General features: G+C 57.4%; 1 protein-coding gene across 3 annotated transcripts; it reads left to right on the top strand.

Annotated features, from left to right (window-relative positions):
• Positions 1–1,179: 1,179 nt before the first annotated feature.
• RRBP1 (ribosome binding protein 1) lies at positions 1,180–27,421 on the top strand. 3 transcript variants are annotated; one of them, XM_037405895.1, is made up of 24 exons: positions 1,180–1,293; positions 7,321–8,022; positions 11,738–11,886; positions 12,111–12,233; positions 13,248–13,400; positions 13,725–13,843; positions 14,632–14,785; positions 16,396–16,534; positions 16,878–17,065; positions 17,241–17,278; positions 18,462–18,552; positions 19,238–19,330; positions 19,695–19,787; positions 19,892–19,972; positions 20,074–20,163; positions 20,595–20,687; positions 22,153–22,224; positions 22,412–22,507; positions 22,954–23,037; positions 24,318–24,416; positions 25,257–25,340; positions 25,819–25,917; positions 26,429–26,572; positions 26,858–27,421. In XM_037405895.1, the coding sequence occupies exons 2-24, from the start codon at positions 7,341–7,343 to the stop codon at positions 26,894–26,896; spliced, it is 3,003 nt and encodes a 1,000-aa protein (XP_037261792.1). In that variant the 5' UTR covers positions 1,180–1,293; positions 7,321–7,340; the 3' UTR covers positions 26,897–27,421. The 3 variants fall into 3 exon arrangements, with proteins under 3 accessions (XP_037261792.1, XP_037261790.1, XP_037261791.1); XM_037405894.1 differs by lacking the exon at positions 24,318–24,416 and adding an exon at positions 2,455–3,385 and having other exon boundaries at positions 1,199–1,293; XM_037405893.1 differs by lacking the exon at positions 24,318–24,416.
• Positions 27,422–27,500: the final 79 nt, after the last annotated feature.

The raw sequence follows: 27,500 nt of genomic DNA on the forward strand, positions 1-27,500 counted from the left end.
TTACCCCACAGTCGGTGCCTAGCGACTGCAGAAGCTAGGGTGTGCGGCACAACGTGGGGACAGGGAGAGATGGCTTTGAGCTTGGCTGAAGGTGCGGAGGCAGGGGAGACGTGCTCCCAGGCCAGACCTGTGCGATTTTGGGTGAGAACTGTGGCCAGCACCATGTGTGTGTTACAGGGGATGCGGGAAACCTCTGAGCTGCCAGCCCGTGGCTCCCGCCGGGCTGGGTGCCTGGGTGGCTGCCTGGGTTTGGAGGCACATTCCTGCAGAGACAGGCCTTTGGTCCCACACGGTTCTCGTGTTCCCAGGGCACAGAGCAGCAGGTACAGCATCTCCTGAAGGGTGCCCTGGCTCTTCTCCAGCACCTCAGCCTAATAGCTGGTGCCTTCCAACCCTTTTTCATTTCCAGGGTACTGGGGCATCCAGATCGCTTCCAGAGCACCGGTTCCCTCCAGTGCAAACAGGCACCTGAGTGCTACCCCTCCAATTTCTTCTGTCCCACCACAGAAGGTTGGGGCCAGGCCAGGAGGCAGACGGAGGGTGCATGCCCAGAGGACAGCTGTCACGCTGGTGGCACTGGCCACCGTTTGCAGCTCTGGGCATGGTTTTGTCCCTGTCCTGGGACCCGCAAGCTGGTGGGTGGTAGAGCAGCCCCAGTGCTGTCGAACCGCACAGCATCTGTGAACCCTGAGAAAAGGCTCCCGCTGGGGTCGGGCATCCGTGAGGTTCTGCTCCATAGTGCCCGTTGTGAGAGGGTCCAGAGCCCGAGCCAGCACCCCCACCCCCTGCAGGGAGCTCCCCAGCTTTCCCACCCATCCCCTCTCAGCTGTGTGTCCGGGCTCTGCACTCCCATATCCCTGGCAATCCCGTCCTGGGGGTCCCTATCCCCGGTAATCCCCCTCTGGGGCTCCCTACCCCCAGCAATCCCACCCTGGGGTCCGCACCCCCATACCCCCGCCCCGGCCCCCGCGGGGGCAGAGCCCTGTGATGTCCCACCCGTCCCCCGGCCCGCGCACTGGGGACGCACAGCGGGACCCCCCACCCCGCCCGGGGTGCACCAGCCCCCCGGCCTCGCAGCGGCCCCGCCCCGTGCCCGCCCCCCGCCCCGCAGAGGCCCCGCCCCCCGCCCCGGCCCGCCCCGGCGCGCTGAGTGGGCCCCGCGGCGCGGCGCGAGGGGGGGGGGGGCGGGGCGGGGAGGGCCGGGCCGGGCCGGCCGAGCCCGGCGAGACCGCGGCGGAAAGTGCCACGACTCCACACGGCCGCGGCGCTGAGGAGGGACCGCGACCCGCACGGGTGGGTAGGCGCCGGTGCCGACCCCTCCCTATCCCCATCCCCTTCTGCGCGGGTCTTGAGTGGGGAGGGGGGCGACACCCCCGTCCGCGACTGTCAGCAGCCGCGGAGCGGAGACCCCCTCCGCGGCCGCGCCGCTCCCACGCGTGGGACGCTGTCCCGCCTGGCGGGGCGGGGGGCGCGTGCCTGCGACCCCGGGTTTGGGGTCTGGCCACGTTTGCGGGGGGGGCGAGAGGGTCGACTGGATGAATGGCCCCGCGGTGAGGGCGGTGCGGAATGGCGGCGTGCGCGGCCGCCGCCGAGGGCCCCCCGCGCCCCCCCGGCCGCCCCGCCGCCCCGCAGCGCTCAGACTGTTCCCCAGCCCGGCCTGATGAAATTCATTAATCTGATTAAGCGCGGTTACAGAAGGTCACAGCTCTCCGGCGTTGTTCCCCATTTATTTATTTATATTTACTCCTTAATAATTCCCCCCCCCCCCCGCCTTAAAAATCCCCCCCAGCGCTGGGAGACCCCCAGCAGCACAGTGTGGCGATGCCTGAAGCTTTTGGAGAGAGGCGGGGACCCCATAAGCGAAGCCCCCCCCCCCCCCCAAGGTCCCTGCCGTGGGGATGCCACCAGCTTCCCGGTGGGTTTCCCGGCGGCCCCCCCAGCTCCTCCCGCCGCGGGCCGGCGGGGCCGGCGTGCACACGTGGCCGGCGGCACGGCGGGGCCCCCCGGCAGTGTCAGTGTCACAGCGGCGCTGCCAGGAGCCGCGTGGCCGGGTGCCGCTGGGGGTGCGCACCCCGAACCGGCGGGGGGACACGCCGCTCCTGGGGAGGGAAACTCCTGCTCGCCGCCGCCGGGTTACCCCAGCTGCAGCTGCCTTACGGCGCGGCTGCGCTCTCCCGTGCACGGACGGGGGGGTTCTCGGGGTTTCCTCCCTTTTTCCTGTTTTGCCCCCCGCTCTCCGGCGGGGCACGGAGCCGGCAGCGCCGCCGGGGGACCCCCGCCCGCCGGGGCACGGGGCGCCCGCGGGGCCGCGGCTGTTGCTCGGCGCGGGGTGACGGGCCGCGCACCCGGACACCCTACCGTGGGGCCGGCTGCTGGGGGCCGGGCGGGGTCCCCTCGCCGCCCCTCGGCTCTGCGCCTCGGATTGTAATTCTTGTCTCTTCTCTGTCGCGACAGGGCGGAGAGCGGAGCTCCGGGAGCGGGAGTGTCGGGGGTTGTCCCTGCCGGCAGCGCTCCTGGGGCCGGGCTGCCCGGCTGCCGGCAGGATCAGGCCTCCCGGTTCCCTGGCCCCGTCCTGCTGGAAGAACGCTGCCCCGGCCGTGCCTCTGCCCGCTGGGGAGGAAAGCTCGCACCGGGGGGCAGGGAAGGAGACAAGACCTTATTGCTTTGAGGGGGGGCCGGGCAGTGTCTCCCCCACACAGCGGCCGGTCCCTTAGGCGCTGCCTGCTGCTTGCCCTGATGGCCCAGGAGATAATGGTGCCTTTTGGAAAAAGCCAAAATCTCAGCCGTGAAACTTGTGTGTTGGGTCAGCCAGCTTTGCCTGACCTGTCTCTGTGCGTTTAGGAAGGGAAGAGCTTTTTATTTGTGTGTTTTCTTCCCCTGCTGCGAGGGGCTGTGGAGGGAACCGTGGGCGCCTCGCAGGCAGGTGTTGCTGTGGGCTGTGCAGCGCCCAGCTGTGCGACCCCAGTTCTCACTTTCTCTGCCCTCTGACCACCCCATCACCTCCTCCTCTGCGTGGCTCTAACCTGAGATGCCACTTCAACAGCAAAGTGCAAGCCTTGGATTGCAGGAGGAGTGGTGTCCTGCTTCCAAAGAGCATCTTTTCCCATCTGCAGCACCTATCCAGACCAGGAGAAGATAACAAATATTTTCCTTTTGGCTGCCTAAAGAAGGAAGTTTTCTGTAGTTACTGCACAACCTTGTCTCCTCCTTTGCCTCTGCCCACCTGGCGCTTGACCCAGCCGATTTAAACCAGGGTTGGTGGAGGGCTGAGTCTCAACGATACTGAATTCCCGTGGATTTCATGGAAGTGGTCGCAGAAGGGAGGAAAGGCTGAAGAGGTGGGAAAGCTGTAGCCTGGTTTCGGACACTTAGCTGTCTCTGGCAAGTAAGTCGCTGAGCGTGGCACTGGTGCCATTGCACTGCGTGTCTGGGGGTTGGTTCAGCTTGGAAATTGGTGCTGAAAAAACAGCAAGGCTGAGTGCTTTACTGGTTTTGCTTCCTTAGAGCAAGTTGGACTTTTGCTCAGGGCAAGCAGAGGTGACTGCAGGGTGGCAAGGGAGGCCTGGACACCTGGGCTGTTATCTGGGATGTTGGAAAATTTGATGGATAATGAAGAAAAGCCATAGGAATGGGAGAGTCGGAGCACAGCATTTCAGGCCAAGTGCAATACCAGTTGTCCGTCTTATTCCTGTTCTGGTGGTGGTGAAAAGCTTTAATGGAACAAGCTATTTTGGGGAAGGAGTTTGCATGTGGAGATATTTGATGATTTCCACTGTTTTGGCTGGGTGAGGATTAGGGGATGATCCCGCTCAAGAAACTTCATGCAGGTAAACGTGTTCAGTGTTGGACGTGAACATGAGTTTTTGAATGTGGACTCTGATAGCTGGTGGTGGCCCTGCTGCCCTTGGGCACCCAGCCCTCGCCCAAAACAGCCTGGGCATCAGATTGAAAAATGCCGTGGGACAAAGTCCCATGGACAACCAGAAGATACAGAGAAGAGGATGCTGAAGTCTTCAAGCCTCCTCAAAGCCTGGCTGTCTAGCCAAACCTGTACCTGCAAAACTACCCTTTAGGCATCCGTGAACAGACAAGGAACAGTGCCTTCAGTGCTCTGCTTTTCCATGTCCTGGCTGAGACTCTGTGCAGGTAGGAAGTGCAGAGGGCTTTTCTGCTGAAGGGCAAGGCAAGTGCGCTCCTGCCACCGTGCTCGCAAGGGGTGCCGTGCCGTGCCTTGCTGGGCAAATCCGGGAGCAAAACTTTCAGCCCTTGGAAGGGCAAAGGCAGCGAGGCCAGGAAATGCCAGTGCAGGGCTGCGCTTCTGATGCTAACACTGCGGCACTTTGCTTCTTGCATTTATGCATCAGGAAGCTCCCAGAGGAAGATTTTTCCTTATCCCCCGAATGCCAAAGCCAGCCTGGTTTGATTGAAGCGCGTGTGGCAGTACACAGCCTGCTGCCAGCTCTGCGCCGCTCCAGTGATAGGCTCTTCCCTGGACGAGTTGTTGGGCTGGTCCGTGCCAAGTCTCGGCCACAGGAGGAACTCTACTGGTAGAACTTGCTCCTCGGAGTCAGCACCGGGGCTGCGGGGCACGTGTGTTGAGACAGGACCAAAGTTTCTCTTTGCCGTGATAGCACTGCTGGGAGTAATTGCTGCCCCGTCAGTATCTTTCACTCTGTTTTGCATTTTCTCTCGGAACGTTTGTCCTTGGGAGCAGCGCAGGGTTTCTCTGGTCCAGCAGTGGGACATTGCAAATGGCCCATGCAAGCATCTCCACTGCTTTCACAAGCTCCGGCTGCTGCGGCAGCTTGTCTTGCAGCTCCTCTAGGTTAGCGCTCTGGGCTGCTTGCTTCTTCTGTGGGCTTTGTTTTGGAGGGGGTTGTTTTGCTTTTTAAATTTTCGGTGGTTTTTTTTTGTTTAGCTAGGGAGGACTTTAAGGCTAATCTGCGTTGTTATCTCACCCTGGCTGTAAAGCCTGAGAGGAGGCAAAGGTACAGGCAGCTTTTACTGCAGTGGTGCTGGGTGAGGCTGCCTGCAGGGGAGGGGGAGCATGGGGCTCAATCACCCTGCCTGTAAGGGCTTGGCGGGGGGGGGGGGGGGGGGGGGGATGACAGCAGCGAGGCCAGCACTGCCATCTCACCTAGTTCACTGCCTCAGCCTCTGCCTAATAATGCTGTCCTCTTTCATCTGTCCTCTGCATGGTAGATGCCTCTGTAGCAGTAGTTTTGGGCTTTTTCCTTTGTTCCCATCCTCCGTGGGCTCCATCCAGCTGCTTTGGGAGGCGGCGGGAGCAGCTGACGGGGCTGGAGGGCGTTTGCCAGCAGTGATGCCCTTGCCCTAAGCTGGAGTGGTGAATTTTGACCTAAGTCTGACGTGGTGGCAGCACGAGGTCAGCAGCTCTGTTGGTACCAGCACATTGTTGGGGTTGCCAGGTGAGGAATGCAGGGCGCTCAGTTCTGCCCTGGTCAGCTCCAGGGCGCACTGGTCTGGCCCTGAAGCCAGCAGAAGGACATGGGTACATGTTCTCTGGACCCTCGTTTCTATTTCCTGCCAGGAAGAGGAAATCCAGCCCTTTTCACCCTGCAGGTTAGGAATAATCCCTCTGTCCCGATGGGGACCATCCCAAAGTGATGCTCCGTTGTCAGGGGGGAGGGGGCTGGCACCAGCTGTGCTGGGATGGAGCCGGCTGAGGCCGCTGAAATCCCAGACGGCCAGGACGGACCTGTGGTAGCGATGCCGGTAGTATCAGCTGGGATCTCGCGCGGTGCCCTGGGGTAGGACCGTGGCCCTGCCGGGGGAGGCTGGTTCCAGCTGGCGTTGGCAGCCTGCCCGCCTGCCAGCTCTCTGCTGCTTCTGCTTGGCGAGACGGGCAGGGAGAGCTGGGCTGCTGGTTGAAACAGCTCTCAACAACCCCCCTGGGGTTGGAGGTGACATTTTCATTGCACTGTCACCTCCTGGCTGCACCGGTGCGGATTCGGCAGCTGTCGGCTGTGAGAAAGGGAGAAGCTCCGAGGTCTCTCCCTGCGAGCACTGAGGTTTTGAAAAGATGCTGATCTCCTTAGTTTTATTCTTATTTTTGCCTCCTCCCTTTCCAGCCGCTCCCTCCGTCCCCAACCCGCAACCTCTTAAAGAGGAAATTCAATAATGTTTACAGTTAAGCGCGGGGATGGGAACTTCTGATAGCCGAGGGCTTGATGCGTTGATCACGAGAAAGCGCAGCCGGGCACCTCCTGGGGAGTGCCCCTGCGCAGATGAACTGCCTGACTGCAGCATCGGGGGGGGTTGTGAGCCACGTGGAGGTGATGCCCACGGGGGAAACGCGCGAGTGGGACAGCGGGGAAGAGCCTGGCTTCCAGACTTGGGACGGGGTTTGGTTAGCGGTTAAGAAGAGTGGAGGCAGCAGCATCTTCCTCCACGTGGGGCTGCACCCTGCCTGCCAGGTCTCAGACCAGGCAGTACAGTCTCCGTTGCTGCTCCATGTGTTATGGATGGAGAACCTGAGCGTGGAGAGGAGGGTGGGAAAGGACCATGTGCCCAGTTTGCCCGCCAGTTAATAGCAGAGTTGGAAAGAGAAGCGCCATATCCAGTGCTCCCTTTGCAAGTCTCGTTTCTTCCTGCAGGCATCTACTGGGGAGATGAGATGGTTAATGACCATGCTTTGCATTTTTTTGGCTTGAACTGAGGCCTTTTCCTGGTGTTTGCATCTCAAGGAGATGGTAGCGTCTTGGTTCTCTGTGTGACATGACATCTGTAGCATCATTGCTGGGGTGGTTCTTGTCACTGGAGGCTGGGAGCAGCTACCCAGTGGGATGTGGTCACCGCGCGTCCTCCCTGCCAGGCTGGGCAGAGGCCAGCAGTGCCGCAGGGTGCGGGTGGCAAAGGGAGGCGGCCAGGGCTGTTGCAAAGCTGGGGAAAGCTCTCCCGTGCATGCTTTCCCCTTCCAGGGGGATGTTTTATTCCAAAGCTGAGACCCTGGATGCACTTCCACCTGCGCCTGGGCGCAGAGATAAGGCCAGGTGGCCCAGGGAGACCCCAGGTCTTGGCCAGACTGCACCAGGCCGTCTGGAAACGGGCTCTCTTACTGCCGCAGGGCTGCAGGGATTGCCCAGGGTCGTGCACAGGCAGCGCAGCGGGGGATTGCAAACCTGGGAGGTGGCGGGGGGTGTCGGCAGGTTGCCCTCACCAGAGGTGTGTGAATCCTGAGCACTTTGTGGAGCGTGGTGCCGTTTGGAAACACAGATGGACATAGGAAACTTGCTGCTCACAGAAAGGCCATTGTACCTCTTTGTTTTCCCCACTAACTGTTGTTCTGGTGTCTTGTAGGCACAGAAGAATAAGGCAGGATGGATGTCTATGACCCTCAGACGCTGGGTGTTATGGTCTTTGGAGGTTTTATGGTGGTATCAGCCATCGGGATCTTCCTGGTGTCCACCTTCTCCATGAAGGAGACTTCTTATGAGGAAGCCTTGGCCAAGCAACGCAAAGAGCTTAAGACGACCCAGCAGCAGAAAAAAGAGACAAAGAAGAAAGAGAAACCTGTTGAGAAAAAAGGAAAAGGAAAGAAAAAGGAAGAGAAGCCTAATGGAAAGATCCCAGAGCAGCCCCTGACTCGGGAAGCAAGGGACTCTCCCAAGCAGGTGGTTGTTAAGCCTGCTGTGGTGCCTGAGCCTGTAACCGTTGCATCTCCGGTTGCAACGGTGTCCGTAGCCCCCCAGGAAAAGGAGAAACCTGCTCCGTCACCTAAGGAGAAGAGGAAGAAGGAGAAGAAGGTGGCAAAGGTAGAGCCTGCTCCCAGCCCGGTGTTGGCTTCGCCTCCTGTCAGCGTCTCCAAAAGTTCTCCTGTCCTGGAGGTGACCCCTAAGGAGGTGCCTGTTGTGGCCGTGCCACCGGTTGGCACACAGCAAAGTGCTCCGGTGGTCAGCTCTGTAACCATCAAGAAAAGCAATGCTCTTCCAACCCATGAGGAGCAGAAGCATAATGGACCTGTCAAGAAGAAAGCTGCATCCAAGAAGAAGAGTGAGCCAGGTAAGGCCAAGTTCCTCTGCATATATCCCTGTTGGGTAAGCTGGCAGGGCATCTTGGTGCTGTCAAAGCAGAGCTCTCCCAGTCCGAGATCTCTTTGTTTTTCTTCAGTGTTGGAAACAGGGCAGCTGCAGAAAGGCTGTCTCTGGTGGGATGGACCATGTGCACCAAGGGGAAGGTGGGCTCAAAAAGGCTCGTACTGGACTGTAGTTCTCTTGGGGCGGGGGGAGTAGAGTTAAGGTCAAGAGTTTATTGACTCGTTTGCTCTCTGTAATGTGTTGCCTCCTGCGTCGGGTACCCCTGGTTGGTGCTTAGCTCCTCAGTCCAGCGCACAGATGTTGGGGAGTTGCCGGTTCCTCTCAGATGTGCTGTTGGCGGGTCTCTGAGCAGGTCTGTGCATCGAGAGTGAGAAGGAGGGGCACGGACCTGTCCTGGAGGAGGGGGAAGCAGCTGCCAGGGTGCTGGACATCTGGACAGGAAGCCAAGGCATGGTGTTTTCTCCTTCCACCCCTGATTATTAGGAGTACACAGGAGCTCTACTACTCTTCTTCTACGGGGAGATGGGTCACTGCTAGTTTCCTCCTTCTTCAATGCTGGTGAAAACCAGCCTGTTGGAAGAGAGAGGACCGAAGGGATTTTGTACTGCGGGAGGCTGATGATAGGATAGTTAGGGGGAAGTAACTTTGGATACATCACAGGGAAGGGAAAACTTGCCTGTTGCCTTTCATGCCTCACTTGGTTGACTCGGAGGTGGGAGAGATTAAAGAAGGTGGTCCTGCACTCTGCAGGGTGTAAATGCGCGTAGGGAGGGGAGAAGCGGCTCTGTAGCTGGATTCTTGCTTCTCATTGCACCAGCATGAACAGTTTGGGTTTTATTTTTGGTTAAGTGATAATTACAGGCAGTAAAACATGAGAGCTTTCAGACCTGTAGAAGTGTTCCCATAGGGACACGCGGGAGAATATCTGTCAGGTGTTCTCAAAGCTGTGATGCGTAGGTTTCATTTCTTTCTTTCTTTACAAGAAAACCAAACAAAAAGACACCCCTACTTGCCAGCCTTCTCCAGATGTTCAAACCTAGGCTGCCATGGAACCTGGCAGTTCCCGCACCCGTGTTCTGGGAGAGGGCCCTGCTACTCAGCAGGACATTTTGTGGCTGCTGGTCTCTGAGGTCAGGTTAAAACCCTCGTATCTGCTCCTCTGAGGAAAGGATTTCCCTAAAGGCCATCTCCACATAGTGACCAGGTTTGAAACAGTGTGAGCGGCCGCTGCTGGAGGGTATCACAGAGATAGTGTTGGGGAGACTGTAGGTGGCTGGTTTTGGCACATGCACGCAGGGATGCACTTCTCTTAATGCTGAAAAACACTGAATCCAAGCTGTAACAGCCAAGGGAGTCTGGATGGGAGATGGGCTTTTAGCACGTGTTAAGTTGGGAGTGGTTTTGCCTGCTCTGAGCATCTACTCCTTTGGGTATGAAGTCCCGATCCTGCATGTTTTAAAAGCCAAGAGTGATGTCTTAGCTGCTCCTGTGGGATTTTTCAGAGGAAAGCTCTTTTGCACCACAAAGCTGGCTGCAGTTTGCCCAAGGTATAGCGGGCAGCCTTTTGACGGCTGTGGTCGGTCTCTCCTCAAAGGCAGAAGCAACAAATTATCCCGTGGCAGATAAAAGTGGGTGTTCAGAGTGTTCAAAGACACGTGCTCGGCACTGAAACAGATGGCAAACCTGACAAGAGCGGCTTGGGGTATTTTCCTCTTGTGTGGTTTGTTTTTAGCCTCCTGCATCACACAAAAAACTTGCTCGCAAATGGTTCATGTGTACTCGCGCCCCATTATCTGTGGTAGCAGGAGCCATGCTCTGCCATGAAACACGCGTGGGTACCCAATCCGGGCTGCAGCCCCCAGGTGGGGGGCTCCATGCAAGGATTGTCTGTGTCTCCCTGGGTTTGGGAAGCAACTTTTCAGACCCCTCATCCCATGCAGCTTTGCCTGCATGGCTGCTGCTTGTTTCGCCGCTTCCTTCGGTGAGGCGGGAGGGTTCTGACTCTGCGAGCAGGCTCGGCAGCAGCACTGGCTGCCTTTCACCACGGGCTGGCACGCTTCCCCAGCTCCCCTTGCCAGCTGCAAGGTGGGGTTTGTGTCGTGTCTGCCTTGTGCAAGGCTTGCTCGCGTGGCGCTGGCAGGAGGTGGGCAAAATTTTGTTTGGTGGGGCCCTCCACCTGGTGGGACTGGGCCAGGGGATGTGACGTGCTGTCCTGCGCCTGTGCCATGGCCAGAAGGAGTAAACTCTGAGCCAAGCTCTTGGGCCCCGGTTGCACAAGTCGGTGGAGCTGCCCTGACTCTGTTGCTGGGAAGTGGCTGCTGCTGGGGACGCAGACTCTGCTGCTGCCAGGGCTTAGCGCAGCCATCCCAAATGGATCTAGCAGAAGCCAGGAGCAAAGAGTGTGTGCTGGAGCTGCTAGGCATTCCCAGACTTTGCTACTCTGTTGCTGTGGTGGGTTGTCTGTGGCTGGCTGCCAGCCACCCACCCAGCCACTCTCTTACTCCCCCTTCCTCAACAACATGGAGGAGAAAATATGATGGTGAAGCTTGTGGGTCAGGAGAGAGACAGGGTGATTACTTAGCAACTACTATCACAGGCAACCCAGGCGTGACTTGGGGAGAGCTAGTTTAAATTTTTCCCCATTAAAGTAGATGAGAAACAGAGACAAAAGGAGGATGAGACCTTCCTCTCCTACCCCTCTTCCCAGGCTCAACTTCACCCCTTCCCGCTTGACTTCTCTACCTCCCCTCCCTGAGTGGTGCAGGGAGCTGGGGGCTGCAGTCAGTCCATAACAGCTCCTCTCTGCCACTCCTTCCTCCTCACACCTTTCCCCTGCTCCAGCCTGGGGACTTCCATGGGCTGCAGTCCATCAGGGTGAACCTGCTCCAGCGTGGGCTCCTCCCCAGGCGCTGCAGGGGAAGCTCTGCTTCGATGCCTGCAGCACCTCCTCCTCCTTTTTGTCCTTGCTGCTTGTGGCGTCTGAGCTCTGCATTCAAGAGACTGGAATCCAAACTGCTCTTTCTTATGGGATTTTTAAGGAAAATAAGCTACTAGGCCATACCTACTGTGCAGGAACTCCCGGACCACTGCCTGCCACCCTCTTAGCTGTCATGACCACTTGCACTGTAGTTCTACGACAGCATCACGGCCCCTGATGCTCCTTGGCTTTCCCGGATTAGCAGAGGGATAGGAGAAGGGCTGGAGTCATCTCGTTCCCTTAGCGAAGGGCTGGAACGAACCAGCCTGGTGAAAGGCAGGAGATGACCTTGCTGCTCTGCCATCACCGGCACCACTGCGCGGAGCAAAATCCCCCAGCGAGGCTGTGTCATGATGGAGTCCAGCTTCTGATGCCCACCATGTCTCTGCTCCCTGGCATGAGCAAAGCGTGCCCAGCTCCGGCTGCAATCGCTCAGTGTGATGGAGGGCGGTGGCAGGGCGGCGGGAGCAGTAGCAGAGCCAGGCAGAGGTGGCAGCTGGCTCAGGGAACACTTGTCTGTGGTGGGCGCCGTCCCCAGCGCTCGTCACGTTGCTTTCAATTAGAGAGGTATCAAACTTGGCTGTGGACATCTGGGCGGTTGCTGGTGTGAAATGGCAGTTATGGGGTTGAAGTCAACTGAGGTGATGCTACTCAGCCCTGCCGTTGGCTCGAGCGCTCCCAAGCCCTCCTCTCTCCTCCCCAGCACCTGCGGACTCGGATGGGCCCCTCTACCTGCCCTACAAGACGCTTGTGTCCACTGTCAGCAGCATGGCGTTCAGCGAGGGGGAGGCCCAGCGGCTCATCGAGATCCTGACGGAGAAAGCGGGCATCGTCCAGGACACCTGGCACATGGTAGGGCTGCCAGCACCGCCGTGGCCACCAGGGCTGGGCCGAGCCTCCGGGGGTGCGGAGGGGTGAAGGCAGCCCGTTTTCGGGCAGGCTGTCCCCCGAGGGGCAGCCTTAGAGGCAGGAGCTGAATTTTCCCTGGAGCAGAGGGCAGGACCCTGTGCGTGTGGGGTGGAGGGGTTGGATCCCGGAGTGGTGGTCCCCGCTGATGTGCCACCCTGCGCCGGCAGGCCACGCAGAAGGGTGACCCTGTCACTGTCCTGAAACGCCAGCTGGAGGAGAAGGAGAAGCAGCTCGCCACAGAGCAGGAGGCTGCAGCCGCTGCCAGAAACAAGATGCGGGAGCTGAGCAAGGTAAGTGCCGCGCAGCCCTCCCGGCACCCCTGGCACGGGCTCTGCGCCTCACGGCTCGCCGTGTGCCTCCCTCTCCCCGCATCTCACCCGCCCTTGGAGGTGAAGCGCAGGGGTTCTCTGGGCCCTTCATCTGCTTGCTGTTTTCTCCCCCAAAAGGGGAGGAGATGCCCACCTGAGCTCCTCTCCTGGGCCTGATCCAGCCCGGGGAGGCACGTGTCCTGTTGGCAGCCGCAGCAGGAGCGGGCTGAAGCCGTGCCCGCAAGAGACTGCAGCTTTCTGCTGCTTTACGGAGGACAATAAAGCCCTTCCCATCTCTTGGCAGAGCCCCTGAGCTGAGGAGGTGTTGATCAGTCCCTTTTTAAGGAGCCTGGTGCTATTTACAGCCCCCTTGCCTGACTCAGCCCCTTGCCTCCACCTCTCGTTGGGTGTTGAAGTCAGAAGGGACCCCCGGCGCGTCGTGCTCAGCACCTCCTGCCCCGCAGCCGCCAGGACCCTGCTGCAGCAGGTCCATCTGCCTGCAGGCAGGAGAGGAGAGGGCGAAGCCACCCTGTGCACTGAGTGCTGTGCTAAGCCCCGGCCTGTGCAGGCAGCCCCGGGCAGCGGCACGGCATCACCCAGCCGGCCAAGAGAGCACCCCTGCCTTGGCAGGGGGCGGAGGGGGGGTGTGTTTGGTTTGTGGGGGTGTTTTCTTTTTTTAGTTTTCCTGCTTTGCCCCAAACTTGATGTGATGATATTGATCCTGGGGCCGGGGAGGGGAATAAAATTCCAGGCTGTCACTCCTGTCTCTTAGCTGGCCCAGTGTGGAACAACAGTGGCATCCAGTGGCCACTGAGCCCAAAGCTTAATGCAGGAGGAAATGTAAGTGCGGAACGGTGTAGCTGGGCCTGGGGGCAGCGCCGAAAGGGTTACACTTCTTAAAGTCTTCTGAGCTCGGAGGCCACTTGTTTCGAGAGTCCCCTTAAAGCAGGGAAGTTCCTGCGCTGAGGACTGACCGGGTGGCTTCTCTCCTCGAAGGAGCTGGCGGCCGAGCGGGCCAAGGCGACGGCCGTGGAGGGCAAGCTGAGGGAGCAGCTGCTGGCCCGCGAGCAGGAGATGGCAGCGGTGCAGGCACGCATGCAGGCCAGCTACCAGGACCATGTCAGCGAAACGCAGCAGCTGCAGGGCAAGGTGAGCCCCACGCAGTGCTCTGCAGCTTCCTCCGCTGGCTGCCGGCTGGCCCTCGGTGGCAGCTGCCTGGTCTTTTGGAGAAGACCGAGGTGGACGAGGGGGCCAGAGCCTCAGGGAGGGGCGAGAGCCCCGCAGTGCTCCTGAGCTGTAGAAGAGGGATGTGGGAGCATCCTCATGGGATGCGGCAGCCCCGGGGACTGTCAGCATCAGCAGACAGCTCGCTGTGGCTTCCTTGCCAGTCCCTCTTGCCCATGGAGTGGGCTCCTCAGGGGAGAGCTGAGGGGCTGGCGGCGGCGGCATTAACCGCTGTTGGTCTCCCCCTAGATCCGGACCCTGCAGGAGCAGCTGGAGAACGGCCCCAACACGCAGCTGGCTCGCCTGCAGCAGGAGAACTCCATCCTGAGGGATGCCCTCAACCAGACCAGCAGCCAGATGGAGAGCAAGTAAGACTGGGGCGGGGGGCAGAGCCTGGGGCCGCCCTCTGGCAAGCCCTGGGGGTGACTGCCCATCAGGCTTGGCCACCCCCTTTCTGGAGGGTGCTTCTACAGACGCCCCAGCTAGCTGGAGGTAGAGGAGGGAGTGAGGAAGAGATTGCCAAATGGCTTTTGGCGGCCTGGCAGGGGAAACAAGGATGTTTTTGCCAAGTGGAAGGGCAGGGGAAACCCTCTCTGCTTTGGGGTCACCTGTGCTGATGCTAGCGGAGGGGGCAGAGGGGACCAGAAGGCGCTGCAGCATTTCTCCACACTTTGGGGAGCTTGTGCTCACCAACTTCAGAAGAAATGTCGCTGGCTGTTTGATGGGAGTGATGCTGCAGAGAACCGAGACCTGCCTGGTGCATACAGAACAACTAGGAGCTAGGGGGAAGAATTTGGTGCTCCTTTTTGTAGAAAGTCTGAAATGGCTGGTGATTAACAGTGGTCAATTAATTACAGAGCAGACTCCAGCTGCTTAGAGTGCTTTCTCCTGTGTCTGGGAACACAGATCCTTGCATCTTCTACTTCATGAGAAAGAAATGTCTCCTGTGATTGAAACGGAGCTTTTGGAACTGATGTGTCAGCTCCTTCCACCCCATCCCTGAAGGACCAGGCGTGTCCCAGAAACAGGCCAATGCAACTGTTGAGATGTCTCAAGCCCTGTTATCAGACCCACAGGAGGATGTGTTCCCCCTGGGTAACACCAGGGATGCTTGACTGGCCTGCGGGCTGGAATAACGCTGCTTCTCTTGGTGCAGGCAAAACGCTGAGGTGGCCAAGCTACGGCAGGAGTGCAGCAAGCTGATGAAAGAGCTGTCTGAGAAGTCGGAGGTGCTGCAGCAAGAGGAGCAGCAGAGGAGGAGCTGGGAGATCAAAGCATTGGCCTTGGAGAAGCAGATGGAGCAGCTGCAGGTCAGGCAAGCGCCTGCAAACCTGCTCCCCCCGGGTGTGAGGGTGGGGGGGAAGCCTAGATGGTGCACCGTGCTGGGTGGTAGCCTCAGGTGAGAGAGGAACCCAGTGGCCCCTGCCCGTGGGTGCTCACGAGGACGTGGGTGCTCCCTCTTGAGTCTTAAGCCCTTGGTGCAGGAGGTAGAGCTCGTGGCTTTGTTGTTGTCTCCGGGGTGTGGCTGGATTTGGGGTTTTTAGGGGTGTTTAAAGGACACCTCCCAGGTAGAGCCTCTGAGCACGCTGCTGGAGCAGTGGCGCATCGCTGGCAGGTGGGCTGAAGCCAAGCAGGGAGGAGCATCTTCTGGGGGGTAGCAGCACTCCTGCTGGGATTCAGCTCTGCCAGGGGCTGGGAGCATTGATCCCAAGTACCCCTGACCCGGGAACTTTCACTTCTTTCCCCCAAGGATGGCAGACATGGTAAGGGATGCAATGTGTCCCTCCTGCACTGTGGTCTCCGAATTGCTCTGGCCTCTCAGTGAAGGGTATGTTGTGGTGGAGGCCTTTATCTGTGCATGCCAAAGTGGTTTTGCAGAGGCGGTCCTAAAGGAAGGGGCCTTCAATATCCTTATAATTTTTTGGGTGCCTGAGGATGCAGATCTCCTTTTGCTGGGCTGGTTTTGGCCCCTGCTGCTTTTGCAGGTGAGGAGTGAGGGGGGTGATGTAGGCATGCAGCCGGTGTGAAGGCAGAAGCCGCCTTCCTGACCCAAAACACCAGCTTCTTGGCATGCTTTTTGGAGAACTTCTCCAGGGCTTCCAGCTTGCTGTACACCTTAATACTAATTAAACAAACCATAATACCTGGAAGACTTTAAAGCTAGCGATGTGTTGAAGGCACTTAGGGAGAATGTGCTCCACAGTAACACCTGGAGCTCTGAGCTGAGGATACAGGGTCAAATCCTCAAAAAGCAGAAAAGTCCTGCTTGCTTGGTGGTTCTGGAAGCATTAGTCAGAGATGGGGCTGCTGGTTTACCACTTTATGTCCCCTCCACGCAAAGCAATTTCCCTCCATCTGCAAGGGCGCTACTCGTAGAGCTGCTGGTTTGCAGCATGCTCCTCGTCCCCCTCCTCTGCCTTCCCCTTCGAAGGGCCTGCCTTGGCCAGGCCTCTTCTTCACTGCTTTCTAAGATGGAAAAAAAAAGTATACCCTGGCCCAAACTGCACAGAAAATTTCTCCGTGTGTGGAAACACGTGGCTGGATGTCTCTGTCCTGCTAAGCACCGTGGCAGTACCTCTCCCTCCTGGCCTGGGGCTGCGCTAGGAGCAGGGCTTTAAGAGGTTTTTCAGAGCTTGGCTTTCCGGAGGGGAGGATGGCCGGGGAAGATGGCCGTGGTCTTGGCCCGGAACGGAGATGCTGGGGTGTTGTCTGCTTCCCACTTGAGGGCTGGCAAATGATAAAACATGAGCATGAGGCAAGATGCTTCATGCATAGGGGGAGCATGGGGGGAAGGATGACTTACACCACCACCACCCCTCAAAGCACAGCTTAAAAATAACATTGTGACACATGGAGCTTTGCTTCAAATTGGCTGGGGTGCCTGGCACGCTATGGAAAGCCTTCTCTTCCTGCTGTGCAGGCTTCCCAAAGGGAAGTGGAGGCGACGCTGCAGAAGAGGCTGGACGAAGTCAGTGACGAGCTCTGCAGAACCCAAACCAGCTACAAAAGCTTGTTAGCGGAGGCAGAAAAGGCCAAAGGACAGCAGCAGAGCATTGCTGGTGAGGGCCTTGGATCAGCATGGGGGGGCTGTGGGGCAGGCATGGAGCTTTCGGGGACGGGTGCTTACTGGTGGGGCTGGTTGGGGCAAGCAGTAGACCCAGGGACTTGTTAGGTTGGCGTTGGTGCGAGCAAGATGTGGGACTGCTCTGTGGTCCTGTCCTAGGATGCCACTCCAGTCCCTCTCTCCTGGGCTGTCCTGCATCCCTGCCTGCCCCATCTGTGCCTCCTGGAAGCACCCACAGCCAAGGCTTCCTTGGCCAGGAGTCCTGCTTAGGCAGGGCAGGGAGTCTCCCGGTTTGTTTGCACCTACCTTACCGTGTTTCTCTGCCCTTCCTCCAACAGAACTGCAGGCCAAGCTGCTGAGCTCCGAAACAGAGGTCAAAAGCAAGTTGCTGGAGCTGGACAACATGAAGGGGAAACTGCAGGATGCCAGCTTGGAGAATATGAGACTCCTGGAGAGGATCAAATCCATCGAAGCTCTGCTGGAGGCAGGCCAGATGAGGGAGGCAGAAAAAGACAGAGACTTGCAGGTCACATGCTCGTTTAATTGGGGTGGGGGGAGGAGAGGGGGTTACACCGCTCGAGCAGGGGTTTTTACGCGGGGTTAACGCGGTACCTGTGTTCTCTTTGCTCTGGGATGCTGCAGAGAAGGCTGACCTGCATCACTGCCTAGGACAGGTAATGAGAGTGCTTTCTGTCTTCCAGGCAGCCAACGAAGCAGAAATGAAGCAGCTGCGGTCAAGGTGGGTCTGGCTACACATGGGAACTGCCGCAGCACCTCCAGCTTGCTGTCCCTGTGTCCCAGGCTTCCCCAGGAGCTGAGCCCTATGGGTGAGGGCTTCCCGCCCTCTCTGTTAGGCAGGCTCGGGGACTGTGGAGCTGGGAAGGCAAGGTCAATCCTGGCCAGCACAGCTGTGTAAAACAAAACTTGGCTCCGGTGCTGGCCCCAAATAACAGCCAGTCCGTTCCGAAGTAAGGCTGTAGCTGCTGGCAGACACATGGAAGCTGGCTGGTCCTGCAGAATAAGGGGGTTCTGGTGGTGGCGGGATGGGGTGTTGGGTGGGATGTCTCTGATCCAGGCCCCTGCTCAAAGCTGGGCCAGCCAGAGGAGGCTCTCGGGGGATGTTTCCAGGTGTCTCCAAGGGTGGAAATTCACCTCCTCTCTGGGTCCTAGTGTTCAACAACCTCTGCCCTCCCCTCCAGTGCAGAAAGGTTTCCTGGCATTTCACTGGAGTTTCCCATGTCACGACCTGTGCTTGCTGCCCTTTGTCTGTGTGTTGGGCACCTCCACCGGCTCAGGGTCTGCACAGGAGGAGGATTTCTTAGATGCCCTCACTGCCAGCGAGCATGCAGCATTCCTTTAAAGGAGGGCAGCTGTTCAGTTGTCCTGGGACCCTCAAGAGACTTGAGTGGTTCTTGTCAAGGACCTGAAACTTCCTTGGTCTGCTCAAGCTGAGGCTCCCTTCAGGGCAGATGGTGGATCTGGGGCTGTGGGGGGAAGCTGCAGGCTCTCAGGTGGCTGGTCAACAGCCCTGATTTATGGTCGCTCAAGGTAGTAGGGTGATGCTTTCAAAAGCAGCACTGTGGGCTCTCTTAGCCTAGTGAGCCGTGGATGGGAGTGTGTTGGGAGCAGTCCCAGTTGTGTAAGTTGGAATTTCTAGCCGTTGGATCAGGTTACTTCTTCCTCTTGTCCTGGGTGTACAGCCAGCTACTCACTGGCTGGTTATTGCTGATAAGCAGGTAGAAAACTAGATCTCCCTCCGGTATTGCCATGGCTGTGGTTTTTTGTCCTGCTCCCTCTTCCTCCTGCTGTGGATAGATCCTGGAGCAGACCGGGATAGGAAGGGCTGTGGTCCCCATCTCAGGAGCTTGCTACCTGGGAGGAACGCAGATGCTGAGACTCACTCCTGCATCCTGCCCTTCCAGGCTCCAGGAGAAGATGGACCAACTATCATCCTTGGAAAGGGAGGCCACAGAGCTGCGAGAGGCGATGGAGCAACAGAAGATTAAAAACAATGTGAGTGAACTAACTGGGCTCAGCTTTTGCTGCTCACGGTTTTCTCCTCCAAAACCCAGATCTCTGGAGATTGAATGACCACCCATTGTAGTCAGCTACCGATGGCTCCATGGTGCGGCCAGAGGCTCTTCCAGCCCCGTGGAGCACTGGTGGCTTGCCTCGTCTGCCAGAGCAGGAATCTCCCCGGCAGGCTGCGCAGCTTGAGCTGGTGGGCTGCCTGGGTGGAGATGTCCGCCCCCAGCTCTCTTGGGAGGTTTAAGACGTGGTACATCAGGGAGATCCTACCCCAGCAGGGTCAAGGCAGCCCCTGAGCAGGGGTCCCTCTGCTCCTTATCCCTCTACTACAAGGTGGTATCGGTTGTGTGGAGGCAGCCTTGCAGCCTTCCACTTAGCCTGTGTCCTCTGCAGGCGCCCTGAGAGCTGCTCCTGGGGCTCCTGCCTGTACCCAGCTTTGCTCTGCTCCCTTGAGTCCCCCCCTGAACGGTGCGGTGCATTGGGCGGCTGCAGGGATGGAGGGGAAGGGGGCTCACGTGGGCGGTGGGATGGAAGAGCCTTGGCCAAAGCAACTGGCTGCTGCTTCTCTTCCTGAGCGGAGGCTTTGAATCCTCCACAGTGCCAACAAGCAGCTTGGTGGCCTTTGGCGTGATGTGTGGCTTATTGGCCTCTGTGTGTGTGGTCTCGGCAGGACCTGCGTGAGAAGAACTGGAAAGCAATGGAAGCGTTGGCCACGGTGGAGAAGGTGTGCGAGGAAAAACTACTTGCTGCTACAAAAGCAAAGGTGAGCCTGGGATTTCTCTGTAGTGGTGGTGCTGGTGGTTTAAGGGAACATTCAGCCTCCCTGAGCCACCAGAGATGCTTGCCCTGGGTTGCCTGCCTCCTCTTGGGCACAGCGCTGGCCCAACCCTCCTGCGAGCGTCTCCAGAGTTTGTCTTGAGGGCCCTGTGTCCTGGTACTGATCATGGGGGAACCAGGGGACGGCTGAACTGGAAAGAATGTTTTCATGGTTCTCAGCGGCAGCAGTTTTCTCTGTTGGCTGGTGTCCCGGTGCTGGCTCACCCCAGTAAAAAAGCAGGACTGGCACTGGCAGCCTGGACAGCAGGCGGCCAAGATCTCCATCCCATGCCACTTTCTCCCTGTTACAGGAGGAGCTGGCCCAACAGCTGGATGTGCTCCAGACGCAAACCAAGGAGACGCTGCTCTCTGTCCTCCCTGGGGTCGATGTGTCCTCGCAGCAGGTGGGCACGGGCTTTCCCAGCCCCCCGCAGAGCCTCCACCGCATGGGAAGGACAAGTGTCTAAGCATCCTTTTTCTTCCTTGTCTTCTTTTTTTTCAAACTCAGGATTATGACATGTGGCTACAAGAGCTGAAGGAAAAGACCATGGATGCGTTAAAGCAGCAGAGAATTGCAACAGAGCCACTGGTAAGTGAAGGGGGTGGAAAATGGAAGGGCGAGGGAATGCCTGAGGGTCACTCGTTCCTTTTCCTCACCTCTCTCTCTCCATCCCTTCCCTCTCTTTTCAGGATTCAGCACTTAAATTAAAAGAGGCAGAGGAAGCGCAAAGCACTTTACAAGCAGAATGCGAGCAGTACAGAGCTATCCTTGCAGAGACAGTAAGTTGCAGCCCTTTGTGCTGGGGTGTCCTTCCACTAGAAATACCTCTTGAGAGGTCTCTGGCAGCCCAGGCTGTCCGTGAGCTCATGGTGGGCATTTCTTGGTGTATTGGTGGGTGCTGTGTGGAAAGCTGTTTGTCAGTGAGTGAGACAGGGGAATAGGAGAAGTCTGGATTTTTAAAGCTTTTCTTCAGCCTAATTGTGTTGGAAACCTTCCTGGTGGTGGTGGGGTATGGCACGGCAAGAGGCTCTGGTGATCAGGGTGGTTGAGCCAGCCTGGCAGCTGGGAGCCCCTAGCCCCACCTGAGGCACCTAGTTCTGTCACCCAGATCCTTGGAGAGGTGTTGGGTATGCCAGGGCTTCCAGCCCTGACACTGCTCAGCCTGGGGGGGGCCGGGGGAGGTTTGGGCTCATTGAGGCTTTGCCAACAGGAAGGGATGCTGCGAGACCTGCAGAAGAGTGTGGAGGAGGAGGAGCAGGTGTGGAAGGCAAAGCTCACAGCATCTGAAGAGGAACTCCAGAAGGTGCGTGTTCAGGGCACACCATTCGGGTTTGTTGTGCGTGGGGCCAGACTCGGGGGGGGAGCAGAGGGGCTGTGAGCTATAGATCAGCTGATGGCCCTAACTGTTCCTGCCAGCCTCGAACTCTTGAGACACGGGGACTTTCTCTTCACCCCAAACCCACCCCTCCTGTCACCAAACCAGCCGCCAAGAAGCCCACCTCACGTAGGAGCTAAGCTTTTCTTCCTCCTGGATGCCACCTCCCTGCCTGGTGGGTGCCGAGAGCCTGCCAGCGGAGCGGGAGGAATGGCGCAGCTCCCGGGTTTGGGCATGGTGGTTGTCACCGCTGCAGTGACCCAGTGCTGGGAAGCTGGGCTGAGCCCTGCTGGCGGGGGTGGCCTGGCGGGAGGAGAGCACGTGCGGGGCTCAGGGGCTCCCGCTGTCAGAGGAACTTGGCTTGTTCTCAAAACCCAGGCTGACCTTGGCGTTTGTTCAGCCTTTGGAAAGGAGAGGTCCAAGCCACGCACTGCACATAGCTCTGGGTCCAGCTGTCTGTCCAGCTCTCGGTACCGCTCTCCCTAGTCAGCCAGCCAGCCAGCAGCTGCCAGAGAGCCCTTGCTGCCCAGGGGTTGAGTGAGGAGCGTGTTTCACGAGCTCTCGTGACTTAGCTGGAGCCTGGGAGAACTTGGCCAGCTGTGCCTTTTCTGCAGAGCAGACTTATCTCCTCCCTCTTGAACGCAGAACGGAGATGGAGCTGCTTTCCCCAGCCTGGCTCCCCACCGCTCACACGGGATTCTGGAGTCAAGTGGGGCTGCAGGGAGGTGGGGGAGCTCTGGTACGAGAGATCTGTGGTGTCTGCCGGCAGGTGGCTGCTCCTGGAGCAGCACTGTTCATTGCGCAGGGTGACGTGGCTGCTGGTGGCTGCTGGCAGCAGGGTGTTCGTGGTGGGATGGATGGCTGCTGGCTTCGGCAGGTCCCAGAGCAGTCCTGCCTCTCTGTGGAGAAGAGGTGAATTCCTCCCTTCCAAAAAATTCAGCAACTGTGGAGTTCTCTTCAAGAATCAGGCCAGGTTTAAATGCAAACTCTGTGCTTTTTCGGACACCTCATTGGAATGTCTGCCTTGCCGCTTCCAAACCAAAGGTGCTTTCGGTAGGGAACTTGCACCGAGCCTGGTGCCGGTTTCTCAGGTGTTGAAAGCTGACCACAGCCAGCTGGTCCTGTGGGCAAAAGCTGTTACCTTGCTCCATGATTTACAGCCCAAGCTGTAATTGCATCGGATGTAATGTTGGATTCGTCTTTCCCTGGAGGAGGAGCTCCTGCCCTGCAGGCTGTGGAGCTCCACTTTGGTGTCAGGTCCTTCTGCACTGGGGTACAGGATGAAGTGGGGGAGGTGGGAGTGCAACGCTGGACCATTTCTGGTTGAATGAAAGATGCTCAGTGTCCATGTGAGGTGCCATTCACTGACCTTCTCTGATCCTTTCTGGCTTAGTCACAACTCCAGCTGAAACCTCTTGAAGACATGGTGGAGAAGTTGAAAGCAGATCTGCAGAGCACAGATCAGGTAATGCTTTTTGGGTGTGGGAGAAGGTCACCGCGCAGGTGCCAGATGGATGCGTACTGTGCTTGGGCTGAGTCGGAACCCACCTCCTGACTTGCCCTGGGAAAGGCAGGCTTGGACCACGGGATGTTTGGGATGTGTTGGACCACAGACAATCAGCCCCCTCATGCTTTCCTCCCTTTTCATCCAGCTAAAGGAATACACGTCTCTTCTGGAAAGGCAACTGGAAAATCACTTGGAGACAGCCAGCTCCGAACGCCAGAACTACACAAAAGAAGTTGAAGTTGTAAGTGTGGCGGCCATTTACCTTCTTAAACGCTTCTTTCTTCTAAGCCTGACTCGCCACCCATCCACATTTCAGGGATTTGGGGGGTGCATCGGGGACCTGCAGCTTTGCAAAGCAGGAGAAAACAGATGGAGGTGTTCACTCCAGTCTGGGCTGTAGACACCTGAATTCAGGAGATCCATTGGCAAGGTGATGGGACAGATCTGTGAGGAGATGCTGTCTGCTGCTCCACGGTGGCCTGTGGGATTTCTGTGGCTTGGGTGAGGCGGAGCTGTGTCACAGCTGTCTCTCTCTGAGCAGGCATCGGCAGGCAGGTTACGTTAGCAAGTAACGCCATCACGGCCTCTTTGAGAAGACGTTGCATCGTAAAAATGTTTCCTTGAGCCAAACGGCTCCAAAACCAAGTGCATAAATGGACTTTTGTTGTTATTGTTGTTCCTCAACAGCTGAGGCAGCTCTTGTCAGAGTCCCAGGAGCAGCTGGAGGCAGCAAAGACAGAAACACAGAAGCAGAGCAAGGAGCTGACCCTGGTAAGGGGGATCCTGCAGCTGCCCAGCTGGGACCTGGCTGCTCTGTGTGTGGCTGGTTCACGAGCCCTGTGGTGGGGCCAGCATCCTCCCTGCAGGTTCAGGGAGAGGGGGAAGGCACGGCCAGGGCACAGTGGAACCTGGTGCTGCCAGGCACCAGGCTGATCCAGCTTTCAGAGGGGATGTTGAAGACCCAGGAGAAAATTTTTTTTACCCGCCTTTCCTTCCGTGATGGGCGTGGGAAGGGAGAGCAGCAAGGCTTGTGTGAGCTGGCATGTAGCAGAAGAAACCAGCCACCCCACCACTGAACACTGGTTGCCCCACCGCCACCCTGGGGTAGGGGTTTGGGTGCCTTAAGCATCCATCCATCCATCCTCCTCTGGCTGGGAGGGCTGAGGCTGTGCAGCCCGTGTGTAGGGGTCACTCAGGGAGCCGAAGGATGGGGCTAGGTTTCTGCAGGTAAGTGGGGGAGAGGACTGGGATATAGGGCCAGATCTGCCAAAACCACAAGAGCTATTGGGTTTAAATCCGTAATTTCACTGTGAGAGGCTCAGGAGGTTGTTTTTAAAGTCCTTGGGGGTACCGCTGGCTGGTGGAGCCACTTGGAGTAGAACAAGCTGGGAGTGCAGTGTCCCTTGGGTGCCGTGACTCTTCCCAGCCTTGCTGCTATTGCTCAGCCTCTTGCTCCTGAGGGAATGTGGCGCAGGGTTGTCATTAGCCTTAATCTCATTAGATGGGCAGGTGCCTTTGAGTGTGGAACACATTTGGGCTTATCCAGAAACCTTCCCTTTCTTCTGGCCGAGGCATGCTGCTAGCTTACAGTGTGACTGCCGGTGCTGCTGCAATGCAGGATGGAGCTCTGGTGGATGGAGTTGGGGGGGTTTATTTGAGGTGGTGGTGGTCAAGTAACTGCCTCCCCAGCCACCCCAGCTGTGATCTATGGCAAAACGGGACCTGTTACCCTGCCTTGATTGCTTTTTTTAACACAACTATGTTAGTACAAAGCCTCAGCAGTGGCTTTAACCCAAGATGCTGAGTGATCAAAGGAGAGCGGATGAGGCGCAAGCATGTGCTCTGCACCCCTGGGAACTGTTGTGCCTCAGGCTGCCTGTGTTAGGTACCACTGTCCTGCGTCCAGCAGAAACTGAGATGGTTTTCCAAACGTTTTAGCTCGTGTGCAAGCAAAAAAGCTAGCGAACTTTACCTGTAGGTCCTTGTGGGTCTTGTAACGGCTACAGTGTTGAGATGCGTAACTGAGCCAGGCTTGCTGATCCTCCTTCCAGGTCAGGCAGCAGTTAAGTGAGATGAAGAGTCATGTACAGGATGGAGAAGTAGGGTCACAAGCTTACCCAAGTGAGCCTGCACCCCTCGAGGTTAGGGTGGTGAGAGTGCTGCCCATGGGGCACTGACCTGACCCTTAACTGTGTCCCTTGTCCTGTCTGACAGTCTCTAACCGCATGGAGAACCGCACATGGCTTTGCTCAGGGCTGTCACGGTTGTCATCTCCTGTCCTGTGGGGGGGGGGGGGAAGCCAGCCCCTCGTCCTATTCCTGCTGGGAACACGTCGCCAGCCGGCTTTTGCCAGGCTGTTCCGCTTGGGAGCCCTCTGCCACTGGCAGTAGGCTGGCAGGATTTTGGGGGAGGCAGGCAAGGGATGCTGCAAGCCCTTGGGCCAACATGGTCACACGATGGTGGCCCATTGGGTTCAGGCTTGGGTTTTCTTGGAGGAAGGGGACAGCCTGACAGCTGCGCCAGGATCCCTTTCCAGCTGGCAGGGATTAGGATTACAGAGGCTCCGTAAGTCTTGCTGGAGCTGGGCTGAGGGCATTAGCTGTGGCCCTTCCCTTTCACCAGTGGTGCTGCTGCCGCGAGCCGGGCTCCATCTCCTTTAATCCAGTTAAGTGTGGAGCCTTCTGCCTGGCATGGGCATCTGCCGGGCAGGTCCTCTGCTATGGGGTACCTCTCGTCCCAGGTCCCAGCTGGCGCTGCCCAAGGGGCAGGCAAAATTTGGCAATGCAAAGCCAAGCCTTGGGCTTGCCATCAGCATTATCCCAGCTTTTCTGTGGGGCGGGGATGCTGGTACCTATTGCCATTTGATGCCCTGGGGAAAGCTTCAATTTTCATTTCTTCTGTATAGCCTTCTTGGCGATGTCCCCACCAGCTCACTCTTGGGTCTTTTTTTTAATTTTATTTCTGGGTGTTTTCTCCTTTTCTCAACACAGTTGAAAACCCAGCTGGAGCAAAACGAAACACTAGTGGAGAAGGAGCAAGTGCTGCGGCAAAAGCTGGCGCTGGAGCTGGAGGAGGTGGGTGTGGTGAGGAGGATACAAGGGTTTACAAAGCCATTATGGTTTCTTAGCTGCTAATGAAGCTCAAGAATTAATTTGAAGAATTGCTCTGAAGGTTTTTTCCCCATCCCTGTCTGCATCTCAGACATGGCTGCACTCCCTCACGCATCTGAAGAGCTTCCGGCAGCAGCTGTACTGAAGCCACGTGGCATTGCTGGTCCCTGGAACTGCCCCTCTCCTGGCCCACCCGTGGGGTTTGCCAGCTCTTTCCCTTGAAGGTTCAGGGCTTTAGCCAGGCTTCACGCCGCTGCTGGTGACAAGTGCCATCTTCCCCATGGATCAGCAACCACAGGCGCATCACATGTAGCATCCAGCCCTCTGACAGTGGCTGCGTGACCCACCTGGTCCCTCGAGGCAGGGCCAGTGGGACCAGGGGTGGTGAGGGGCAGGGTGTGGGAGGCACCTGCCGCTTACCGGGTCTGTGTCCCCCTTCCAGGCCCAGAGCTTGGCGTGCAGTCTGCAGGCAGAGCTGGAAAAGCTGAGACTAGCTGAAAATGCAGCAGCTCCAGGCACGGAGGAGGCCCAGCATCTCCAGGTGATTTGGCTGCCCTGCTCTCTTGTGCTTGGGGTTTGACCAAGACAGCAAAAGCTGTCTCCAGGCAGGACTAGGGGCATAGCTTATCCTTCCTGGGGTTGGTGGGGCAAGGTGGATGGTTCCCCTGCAGGTTGCTCCCTGCCCAGGGCTGGCTGTGAGCTCCAGCATGGCTTATGGACAGCAGGGGGCAAGTCACAGCCACTTTGTCCATGTTGACCAAGAGAAGGCGGATGATCCGAGCCGATACTTTCACCAGGCTGGGCTTTTCACATCTCGGGAAACCATTCTCCTGCCACGAGGCTGTCTCGGCCCATGGCATCTCCAAGGGAGCCGGTGTGGTGGGGTGATACCTAGCTCCTTCAGCAGGGAGGGAGCTGGGTGCTCCTCTGGCTTCTGGCTGCCGAGGTGGCTCAGTGCAGATCTGAGGTGACCTGAGATGTTTTGGAGGGGGGAATGTCACCAGACGGCCAAGGGAGGCTCAGGCAGATGCCTTCTTTTGTCTCCCGTGTAGGAAAAACTTGAAAAAGAAAAAAAATTAACAAAGGACCTGGGCCAGGCAGCAACCAAGCTACAGGAGCTACTGAAGGTTACCCAGGACCAACTGGCCAAAGAGAGAGAAACAGTGAAGAAGTTGAAAGAACAACTTCAGGAAACGGTACTTGTGGTGGCCACAGTCATCCCTCCCCTTGGTGCTGGGGTGGAGGGCAGGGGGGAGCGCGTGTCAGGCAGTGGTTGAAAACCAGAGACAAGGTGGCACTTGCTGCCAGAAACCATCTGGGTGGCTTTTGGGAAGGTCTGGGAGCACAGGAGATGATGGTCATGGTTCTCCCTGCTCAAAAGGCAGGACCTGGCCCATCTGTGAAACGCTTTGATGCTTGAGCTGCCACGAGGATAAGGTTGAGACCCAGCTGAGTAACCCACCTCTCTTTTCCTTCTCCAGGGGGAAGAGGACAGTTTGAAGGAAGGGACTTCAGTCTGACGAGTCTGTGACCTAGACCTTACCGTCACCTTACCAAAATGCCTTACACATTCCTAAAACTAAAATAAAAATATATGCTGAATTTACTGTAGATAAAAGTTACAAGCCATTAGTGACTTAAAACCTAGTTTTGAAACTTAAAAAAAAACCAAACAAAAAAACCCAGCCAGTAAACAGTGCAGGCATATGTTTATAAGAAAATCTTCATACTGTTTTGTACAACTACCGTTTGTTCCCCAGGGCGCCGTACTGACCACGTTGGGGCAGGCAGAACCCACGAATGTGTGAAAAGGGAAGACTGTGTTTGTACATCAACTGGTGCAATTATTTTTTTCTTTTATTTTCCTTTTTTTCTCTCTTTTTTTTTTTTTTGTTTTGTTTTGTTTGTTTGTTGGAGTGAAAGAAGTGTGAAAGTGAGACCCACCATGGAAGGAAGCCTCTCTTTGATGGGTGGCTCTTGGCACGTATCCTTTTGTGTATTTCTGGGTGTCGATGCAATTAAAATGATGTAGTGAAAAGAGCTTATCCTTGCTTCATTTTCCCGGTTATTATTTATTAATTTTTTATGAAGTTTGCAAGCCAGCCAGGTGCTTGGGGTCAGTGA

The sequence above is a fragment of the Falco rusticolus genome, chromosome 12 (assembly GCF_015220075.1).
Source record: "Falco rusticolus isolate bFalRus1 chromosome 12, bFalRus1.pri, whole genome shotgun sequence".
Taxonomy (NCBI): domain Eukaryota; kingdom Metazoa; phylum Chordata; class Aves; order Falconiformes; family Falconidae; genus Falco; species Falco rusticolus.

Bases quoted from the DNA above. Each gene is read 5' to 3' on its own strand.
- RRBP1 (XM_037405895.1), top strand. From the start codon at position 7,341: ATGGATGTCTATGACCCTCAGACGCTGGGTGTTATGGTCTTTGGAGGT. The intron at 16,535-16,877 runs GTGAGGGCCTTG...TTCCTCCAACAG, and splicing joins ACAGCAGCAGAGCATTGCTG to AACTGCAGGCCAAGCTGCTG. The intron at 26,573-26,857 runs GTACTTGTGGTG...TTCCTTCTCCAG, and splicing joins AAGAACAACTTCAGGAAACG to GGGGAAGAGGACAGTTTGAA.